Source organism: Phaethon aethereus (genome assembly GCF_964289735.1).
Source record: "Phaethon aethereus genome assembly, chromosome: W".
Classification (NCBI taxonomy): domain Eukaryota; kingdom Metazoa; phylum Chordata; class Aves; order Phaethontiformes; family Phaethontidae; genus Phaethon; species Phaethon aethereus.
Window position 1 is genome coordinate 34,572,310 of NC_138581.1, and position 10,614 is coordinate 34,582,923.

General features: G+C 48.5%; 1 protein-coding gene across 1 annotated transcript in view; it reads right to left on the bottom strand.

Moving 5' to 3' along the window:
- Window positions 1-2,966, bottom strand: part of LOC309415200 (zinc finger SWIM domain-containing protein 6-like) — a gene marked incomplete at its 3' end in the record, with an annotated part of 166,580 nt that extends 163,614 nt beyond the window's left edge. The window contains exon 1 of the mRNA XM_082012650.1: window positions 2,421-2,966. Coding sequence (XP_081868776.1) covers window positions 2,421-2,907 — 487 coding nt within the window. The 5' untranslated portion in view covers window positions 2,908-2,966. The remainder of the gene's footprint in view (window positions 1-2,420) is intronic.
- Between the last annotated feature and the right edge of the window lie 7,648 nt (window positions 2,967-10,614).

Consider the following 10,614-nt stretch of genomic DNA (forward strand, 5'->3'; position numbering starts at 1 on the left):
AAGTGCCTCTTAAACACTGACAGGCTTGGGGCATTGACCACCTCTCTAGGAACCCTGTTCCAGTGTTTGACCACCCTCACAGTAAATAAATGTTTCCTAATGTCAACTCTGAACCTCCCCAAGATAAGCGAAAAGCCAAACAAACCCAACAAAAGGTATTTTCAGCAGTAGGTATAGCATTTGTTTGGTATGCAGTTAAGGGATCCAGAAACAGCAGTCAACACTTCAGTAGTTGTATTTATGCATATTTTCTTTCTTCACATTGACACTTACCAACATTACTCCCCTTTTGAAGCTATGCAAAAAGTTACTTTTTTTTTTCTTTCACAACTACTCATTGAGGCCTATTCCACTGCTGAAAGCAAGCAAAGCCAAGCCCACACTGGGTGTCCCAGAAAATTGCATCTTTTATTTATCACCCCTTGGCTTTATTTTCACAGTGAATTCCTAGCTTAAATGTAATCAGCCAACAAACCCTCCTTATGTGCACTCCTGTCATTCCTCATTGCTTGCAATCAGAATCAAGTGCGTGCAAAATGTGGAAAAAAGTCTCAGTCTCAGCACCACCAACCAAACTAAAAAAGCCCTACTTCTGGTTTTACCAGTCTTGAGGAACCACAGATGCACCTCAGACCTCTGGAAAGAGAGAGAAAGCCAAAAGATTAAACTTATAATAAAGTTAAATTTAAAATTTTTAAAAAATTACAGCCCTTAAAATAATTTAAAAGCCTTAAAAAGTTTAATTTAAAAAAACCTAAATTGTAAAAAAAAAAAAATATGTCTAAAGCTGACCTAGACAAAAGGGAAGGGCGCTTAGCCTAGGAAGAGCAATAGAGCTTCCCTTCGGAAAGTAGAAGGCACTTTTGCAGGCTACCCGCGAAGTGAAATCCGCTGCAGACAAGGCCGAGGGGGAGCCCAGCACCGGGACCGGGGCCGCCGCCACAGCTCGGCACGGCTCAGCCCCACACGGCACTGCGAACAGAAGGCGAGCAGCAGCCGCAGCTGAGCCACCGCCGGAGGACGGTCTGGCCCAGCACAGGGCGGGACAGAGTGACCGTCCTCGCGGAGCCGCCGTCCCGCCCTGCCCCCCGATTGTCGAGCCGGCGACGAAAAGCAATAGTCTCTTTTGTCTGGCTTCCTCTTCCGGTGTCGGGCTGGGGACACCCCCCCCCCCGAAAACTGAAGAGAACACAAATAAAACATGAAAATCAGAACAAAATGCCCAGTCGCCGCCGCTGTCACCTCCGCGACACAGCCGCACGGCGATGCGCCCGGAACGCACAAAGCAAAAGCGCAAGCGCACCACCCCCCACGGAAGTTTCCCGGGAAAGCTCGCCTTCCCCGCGGGGTCACCACCGCCCCGATGACTGAGGGGGGCTGCTTGCGGACGGGAGGTGGAGCCCCTCCCCCCACAGGTAGCCCCCGTTGGGGCTGAGGACACCAACCTCCCGTGCCCTTTAAACAGGGAGGAATTAACCAGGAGCGCTACCCGCAGCGGGTGAAGAGCGGCGGCCGGGGGGGGGGGAGGGGGGAAGTATTGTTCTAGGAGGAGGAACAGCACTTTCCTCTTCACGTCGCCGTTGTCACGCAGGGGCTCATCCCAAAGTAACTCGTGGGCCCCTCCGCGCCCGAGCTGCGGCAGCTCCCCGCCGTCGCCCCAAACTGAGGGCCTTTCCCCCTGCCCCCCGCGGCGGGGCTTGGGCGGATCGCGCCCCCACCGCCCTAGAAATGCCTTTGTTAGCGGCTCCCCCGCGCCGCACAGCCGCTCCTGGGGTCTCGCACTCTCTTTTGGACCGCGGCGCATCCCGCCTTCTTCCCCAGCCGGCTGCCTTCTGCTGATTCATCTCCACCGGCGGTCCCGGGGGGGGGGGGGGGCGGGCGGCGGAGGCATCTCCTCGCTATTGTGGCTCGGGGTATGGCGATGACCCGGATTACCGAGGGTGGGCGGTCGGAAGGAGCAAAACCAAACGGGATTACACACTCTGGATTACAGGGAGCAAGTACGACGCGTCGGGAGAGTTAAAGAGACGGGCGGAGGGGGGGGGCAGCGTGCCTGGCCCGCCTGTCGGAGACCAGGCCGGCCGCTGGCGGCGGGGGCCGTGGATATGTTATTCTGTGTTCTGGGTGCGAGGAGGAGGAGACTGGCGGAGGAAGTTGCCCAACCCGAATTACAGCCCGGGAGTGAAGGGTTCGTACGAGCTAGGCCGCGGGGGGGGGGGGGGGGCAGCTCCCCAGTCGCCCTGCCGGGGCGCACCAAGGCAGAGTGGCTCCGGCCACCGGGGCCGAGCAGGGAGGGAGGCGGCTCCTTAGATGGCAGGCGGGTGACACGCAGGGGCAGACCTGCGGCTGAGGAGACCAGCGGCGCCCTGCCCGAGTGGTCGCGGCCCGGCTCCGCAGCGCGGTCCCGGCCGGTGACTCACCGACTTGCAGGACGTTATCGACACAGCCGCCGTCTAGCAGAGCGATTCCCCTGCGGAAGGGCAGGCGGTTCTCGTCGGCGGGGTCCACACCCCCACTGGGCGCGATGCCCCCCCCGGAGGCGGCGGCAGGGTCCTCGGCGCCGATATTGAAGGATGAGTACATACAGATCTCCCTCTCGCTGCGGGGGAAGGACCAGTAGACGATCCTGCGCTGCACCGGCTCCGGGATCCGCTCGAACCGCTCCTCCACCCGCTGGAAGGGCCACTTCTCTGCCACCTCGCGAGCTGCGATGTCCAGCAGGGACTCGGGGCTCTGGGTCTTGCCGAGCGGCAGCAGCCCCAGGGCGGCGGCGGCGGCGGCGGCGGCGGCGGCGGCGGCGGCGGGTCCGGTGCCACCCACACGCTGGCCCGGCCTGCGCCCCAAGCCATAGCCGAGTCTGCAGCAGAGGCGCTTAGCAGGGGAAGGGAGCTGACCACGCTCCGCCATGACCGCGCTGCTTCTAAGCAGATAGCGGAAGTAGCTGTATCCTATAAACGGCACCAGGAAGACAGCAATCAGACGCAAGCCCCCTCGGTCACTCCCTCTCTTCCCTTACATGGCCGCGGGGGCGGTGCCGGCCGCCTCGCCCACGGCGCGGGACGGAGCCTCATGCAAATCAGCGCCACAAACATAAATAGAACGGCCCGAGGAAGGCTCGTTCCCCGTGTTGGTGGGGGATGGTGCGCGCGCTCCTAGCGCAGGGATGCCGTGCCCATGTGTCACTTTTTTCCCCCCCTCATGTCTAAGCCCGAGAGCACCTCGCGCGCCTGATGGGGAGAGAGGGCGTGGCTGGCGGCGCCCCTCTCTGACGCCATGCAGAATGGAATGTGGAGGCGGGACCGCCGCGGCCTCAACCAGGTCACCTCTGCGAGTGAGGAGAACCGTGCCCCGCAGCCGGAAAATACGGTAACGGCTGAGGCATCCACCCTCGCCCACGGAAAGGCGGGGGCTGGCCCACCTCCAGCGCCTCGCTCGGGGGAGTAGAGCGACGCCCGCCTTTCGCCGGAGTTCCGCAGGAGTTGAAAGCTACTGGGAGACGGCAGAGGCGTCTTGGAGGGTAGGTGGGAGGCGCCCACGGGTGGCCCCACGTGAGGTGGCCTGGCCTAGGCTCCTGCCTCAGACACGGGCTGAAATGGGAGAAGCCGGCGTGTTGTTGTCGGGGTGCTGCTCCTCTGGGGCAGGAGCCGGAGTGGCTGACTCCACGCGTGCCCGCAACAGGCCCTTGAGGCGGCCCAGTGAGGCGCGCCCCAATGTTTTCCCTTCTATTAGAGGCACTATGGCCATTGGGCTTCTGGGTGAGCCCCCGCCCCGTGGGGTGCCCGGCGTGTGATGGCTCTCTGGTCGCGCGCGTGCCGGTCCCTGGAAGCTCTGGTTGCAGCCCGGTGCGAGCTCCTTCCGGCCGGCTCGCGTCGCAGATAGTCCGAATTGGAACCGTTCTGGTAGCCCAAGGTGAAGGGCTCCGTGCCACTGTAACCAAGGTGGTAGAGAATTAAAATAAAATAGGGTTAGAAAATAGGTTTGTGAATTTGTAGCAAGTTGTAACTATAAGAACATTATGCACCAGCAATGCTGCTCGAGAACCCACCTAACCCTTCCCATCTTGATTTAATTATCAAGGACTTAAGTGTAACATTGTGATCATGGTATTATGTTTTGTTCTAATAACAAGTAGTCAGAAAGAAGGAACACCTTGGTCAGTTCTACGGTCTGGTGGGTGGGTAATTATTCATTCTATAGTCTTGTCTTAAAACAAAGGACTGTGGGGTGAATGATTGCATATTGGACTGACAGCCCGTGAAGGCCTATTTAGTGTTGCCAGGTTTAAACGAACTTAGAAGGAAAGGTAATTCCGGCAGGGGGAGATCGCGACCACCGACTCAGAGACCACCCACTCAAGAAACCCTCCGACTCAAAAGATTAAGGAAGTAAAATCCCAAGAAATCATAGTGAGCATGCGTGGTCATTTACATGGTAGGCGAGGAATACTTAACCAATCATTGTATGGACACTTGATGAATATGTATTAATCTTGCCTATAAATGTTTGATTTTTGAACCGATCGATGAACACGATTTAGGAGGAGCTATCCCCCGTGTTCCCGGCGCCGTGAATAAAGAATGCCTGCCTTTTAACACTACATTGGTGTTACGAGGTTTATTCCCGATTTCGGTGACAGTTTTGGCACCCCAGATGGGACACTGCTTGTGAATCTCAACGGATCCGTGGGATCACAGGACCTCCAGCCGGCACCGAGGGATTCTCGGGGAGAACCTCTGATCCCCGGACCGAAGAATTCTGAGCAAGTCCCCTGGAAAGGTAATAAGGCATTCTTTAAAGGATTGAAGTAACGTGGGTTCGAGTCCCACTAGCTCGCTCATAAGGCGCGGCGAAAGCTACGCAGAGTAGGGCTGAAAGATACCTCTGGAAAGGGTGAGGGTACGAGACCCTCACAAGGAATGCCTGCCTATAAGACGCGGCGAAAGCCTCGCAAGGTTGGGCTAGGGGCCCAGGTAAGGAGGTTGGGGGATTTCTAGCAGGGGGCTAGAAGATCCGGAGGGACCCTCGAGGAGAGTAGGGGTCCCTCTGACTAGTGCCTGTGATAGTGCACAATCACACCCACTAGTCTTGGGAAAATGGGAACATTTCCGAGTAAAAGATCTATCCCACAAAAAACACCTTTGGGATGTATTTTGAGGCATTGGAAAGATCTGGGACTTGATCCTCTGACTCGGAAGCAATTAATTGAATATTGCAATCATTGGTGGCCAATGTATGTCCAAGGTTGGACAGTGGGGAGAAATGGCCAGAAAATGGGACATTGCAATATAACACCATCTTGCAATTAATGTTGTTTTGTAAAAAGGAGGGTAAATGGGAAGAAATGGCTTATGTTGATTTATTCTTTACACTACAAAATCATCCAGAATGGCAGAGACAGTGTGGAATACATCCGTATGATCCCATGGTAAAGATTGTGAAAAAGGGGAAAATGTGATGAGAACTCGAAACAGTGGTGGTGAAAGTTCCTTTTTCAATTACTGATTTAAGATCATGGAAAGAGACTGCAGGTACCTATCGGGAGGATCCCGAAAGGGTGGCTAAGGTAAAATATTTGAAATTGCTTAGGCTGTATATAACAGTAGAGAAAAAGAAAAATAGGTGAGGCAAACCCGAAGGGGTGGAAAGCTACTAGCAGTTTTGGCAGGGAATAACAGGATAGGCAGAGGGAGAGGACAAGGAATGAATATCGGAGAGAGAAGGAAAATAAGCCCCGATTAGCAGAAGATCAATGTGCTGTTTGCAAGGAGTGTGGGCACTGGAAAAGAGAATGTCCTAAGGCAGGAGAATTAGATCCGGCTCTCCAGGCAATTAAATTAATGACTCTGGATGAAGAACTATGAAGGGGACTGGGGCAATCAACCCTAGCTGAACCTCTGGTTACATTGAAGCTAGGGAATGAAGAAATAGAGTTTCTGGAGCTACTGAATACATGCAAAGGGAGATTTAGTCACAAATCAGTAGATGTTGTTGGTGCGACAGGGCAGAAGGAAAATTGGCCATTTTTAGAGCCATTAAAGTTTAAATTGGGAAAACAATGGGTAACTCACCAGTTTCTGTATATGCCTGAATGTCCACTGTCTTTGTTGGGACGAGATCTATTGAGTAAATTAGATGCACAAATAACTTTCAAAGATGGAGAAATCAAATTGTTAATACCAGAATCAAAAGCCATAGAGGCAAGAGTGTTTATGTTACAGGATTCCTACAGGGAAGAACAGATTTCAGAAGAAGTGGAAAATGCAGTTATTCCTTTGGTCTGGGCAAGTGGAATTCTGGGACAATCTAAATTGGCAGAGCTGGTAAAGGTGATTTTAAAACCTGGAGCCAAACCGGTAAGACAAAAACAATATCCTATTAAGTGGGAGGCTCGAAAAGGATTAGAGGGGTTGATTATAAAATTTTTAGAATATGGACTATTGGTAGAGTGTGAATCAGAATATAACACTCCCATATTACCAGTAAGGAAATCCGGAGGCAAGGAATACCGATTGGTTCAGGATTTAAGAGGTATAAATCAGATAGTCCAAGATATACACCCAGTAGTGGCTAATCCATATATTTTACTGACTTCTTTGAAAGAGGAACATAAATGGTTTACTGTACTAGATTTAAAGGATGCCTTCTTCTGCATACCTCTAGATATAGGCAGCCAAAACATATTTGCTTTTGAGTGAGAAAGTCCGGCCACAGGGCGAAAGACCCAATTGACATGGACTGTACTTCCACAAGGATTCAAAAATAGCCCTACGATATTTGGGAATCAATTGGCCAAGGAATTAGAGATATGGAAGAGACAGGACCAAAAGGGAAGTGTTCTGCTATCTGTTTACTAAATTTCCTAGGCCAAGGAGGATATAGAGTCTCCAGAAATAAGGCCCAAATAGGAAAAGAAACAGTAATTAATTTGGGATTTGAAATATCCCAAGGACAGAGACAATTGGGAAATGAAAGAAAAGAAGCTATCCGTCAAATTCCTGAACCAAGTAGCCCGAAAGAATTGAGAACTTTCCTGGGAATGATTGAGTGGTGCCGACTTTGGATTTTGGATTATGGATTGTATGTAAAGCCACCGTATGAGGCTTTAAAGGAATCCAAGGATCAGTATCTGACTTGGACACCTCAATGTCAGAAATCATTCAAAGAACTGAAAAAGACATTAATGATGGCACCTGCTCTGGGATTACCTGATGTGACCAAACCTTTTGAGTTGTTTGCACATGAAAGGCAACATCTGGCTCTTGGAGTGCTGACGCAACGGCTGGGACCCTGGAGACGACCAGTGAGGTACTTCCCTAAACAACTTGACAACGTGAGTAAAGGATGGCCAGGATGTTTACGTGCTGTAGCGGCAACAGTATTGCTGATCCAAGAAGCTCGAAAATTGACCATGGGTCAAAAGATGGTGGTGTATGTACCGCATATGGTAATAACTGTTCTAGAGCAAAAGGGGGGTCACTGGCTATCCCTCAGCAGAATGCTGGAGTATCAGGTTGTCCTATTGGAACAAGATGATGTGGAATTGAAAACCACACCGATTGTTAATCCAGCAATATTTTTGTCAACAGAGAATCCAACAGGAAATTTAGAGCATGATTGTTTGTTAACTATTGAACAAGTTTATTCCAGTAGACCAGACCTGAGAGATGAACCTCTGGAAAAGCCTGATCTGGAGTTATACACAGATGGAAGTAGTTTTGTGTAAGAAGGAAAACGAATGGCTGGATATGCTGTCGTCACCACCTCTGAGGTATTGGAATCAAGGACACTACCTGTAAGTACCTCAGCACAGAAAGCAGAATTGGTGGCATTAAGTGGGCTCTACAAATAGCAGAAGGAAAAAGGGTGAATATTTGGACTGATTCTAAATATGCATTTGGTGTGATCCATGCTCATGGAGCCCTCTGGCAAGAAAGAGGATTGCTGTCAGCCCAAGGAACATCAATAAAGTATAAAGAAGAAATTCTCCAACTCCTGGAAGATGTGCAGAGACCGAAAGAAGTGGCGGTAATGCATCGTAAAGCTCATCAATTTGGTCAGACGGCTGTAAATATAGGTAATCGATTGGCAGACAAAGCTGCAAAAGAGGCCGCAGAACGAGGTATCCTTGCACTAGTACCAGTAAAACAAAAAAACAGGTGATAGTAACCCTGCAAATTATGACAGAACTCGCAAAGGAAAAACATGAACAAACACATTGGGGAGTAGATGCTATGGTTTCAAGTTTAAAAACATGTGTAGGAATGACAGGAATAGTTAAATCAATAATAGCTAAATGTCCAATCTGCCTTAAAAATAACCCCCTGAACCAAAAGCGGCCACCTCTAGGAATGATAAAACAAGGAAATTCTTCAGGAGATTATTGGCAAATTGATTTCTCTGAGTTACCCAGTCAGAATGGATACAGGTATTTATTAGTAGTAATTGGTACATTTTCTGGATGGCCGGAGGCCTTCCCTTACCGCACCAACAAAGCTAGAGAGGTAGTTAAAGTGTTGTTGAAGGAAATAATACCAAGATTTGGAGTGCCATTGGGAATGTCTTCTGATAGGGGACCACACTTTGTGGCAGATGTAGTTCAACAGATCAGTAAAATTTTGGGTATAAAATGGGACTTATATACCCCTTGAAGGCCACAATCGAGTGGAAAAATTGAGAGAATGAATCAAATGTTGAAAAGACAAATAAGTAAGATTTGTCAGGAAACATCTTTGAAGTGGCCACAGGCTTTACCACTAGCTCTCTTGAGAATCAGGATCCAACCAAGATCAAGAGACGGTATAAGTCCATATGAAGTCCTGTATGATAAACTGTACCAGACTCCTTTAATCCCAGGTGATATGAAGGTAGCTGGGGAAACTGATTTGAAAGTGTATCTAATTTCTTTAGGAAAAGTCCTTGGAGCACTTTGGAGATATATTGTGCTGACTAGGTCACTTGCCTTGGATACGCCGGTACATCAGTATCAGCCAGGTGATCTTTAAACTTGGAACTCTGAACCACTGCAGGAAAAGTGGAGGGGACCATTCTAGGTACTGTTAACAACTTATACTGCAATCAAGGTTGGAGGAGTGGAACCGGGGATACACTACACCCGAGTGAAGAAAGCCCCGTCATGGAAGGTCATCAATAGGGATTCAGAGACTGCAAAGTTGATTTTAAAACATGTTTAAGAAATTATCATTGGAAAATATGGAAAAATGGGTTTTGATTTGGAAACTGATGATGTTGGGAGCATTGTGTGGGATGATAATAGATCAATTGGAAGGGAGAGTGAAGCAGAGCAGCTAATATACATTCCAAGGAGAACTCCAGAAGAAAATTTAATGGTAGGATTGATAAAAGAATTTGCAAATTTACAAAATGTAACCTAAATAACCGCATGTCTTCCAATTCCAAGAGCAGTAGGTGAATCAATTCCATGGGGAATCTTAACAACAAATTTGAGTGCAGTAAGCACAAGAGATAAACAATTATGAAAAGAAATAAGTAGAGGCCTCCCTGTATATGATCCCGAGAAAGCTGGACGAGTAGTTCGTAATTGTAAAAATCAAACCGAGCAAGAGGCAGAGGTTGCATGGGATTCAGTGTGGTCTATGGCTATTCTATCTCAATTTCAATATATGGCTAATACTTCATGGTGTTTTGCCTGGGACGGAACAGTCTTTACAGTTTTCCCATCAGTTAATGACAGGGGAACCACATCCAGAGAAAAGGAAGACATAGTACCCTGGTGGAATTGTAAAAAGATATATAATTGCAGTACAGTTGATAGAGCAGTCCAAGAAGTTCCTCCCTTAGCAGCTGCATTGAAATATGGGTGTTGGTGCAGAGGACTCAAGAATGATTTAAATTTGACTAGTGTATATAAAATTAGAAGGGGATCAATATTTACTTGTAGAAGGTCTACAGTTCAGACCCCAGGACATTTAGTTTGGGCAATGAGTGATGGAACTTGGACCACCCATTTACCAATGGACGGGAAAGTAAAAAATTACTTTAGGAATGCCAACATTATGTCCAATCTGAAAGAAAGCTCCCTTTAGGGGAGATTCTGAAAATTTAAAGTTAATATGAACAAAAAGATCACAAATTGATGATGATGATTGGAATGAACCCTCAACAGGAGTGAAACTTGGATGAGCCTTAGAATCCTTATTGACTCCCCTGGCAACTTACAGGAATAGGGATTGGTTATATAAGTTGACAGGTCAAGTGAAAAGATTAGCCAAAATAACAAGGAAAGGATTTAAACAACTAAATTTACAGTTACAAGCCACTTTGAAGATGACCCTACAAAATAGGATGGCTCTAGATGTGCTCTTACTAAAAGAACATGGAGTTTGTGGATACCTGAGGGATAGGATAGATCATTGTTGCATACATATCCGAAATGTTACTCAGGATGTTGAATATGATTTGGACTTATTGAGAAAAATAGAAAAGGATACTTAGGAAATGCAACAAGACATGCAAGAAAATTGGTTTGATAAAATTTTCAGTGGATAGGGATAGAACTTGAGTTCTTGGGTAAACTCCTTAATTGGTACTGTGTTATTATTATTAATAATATCTTTGGGAATATTATTCATTTAT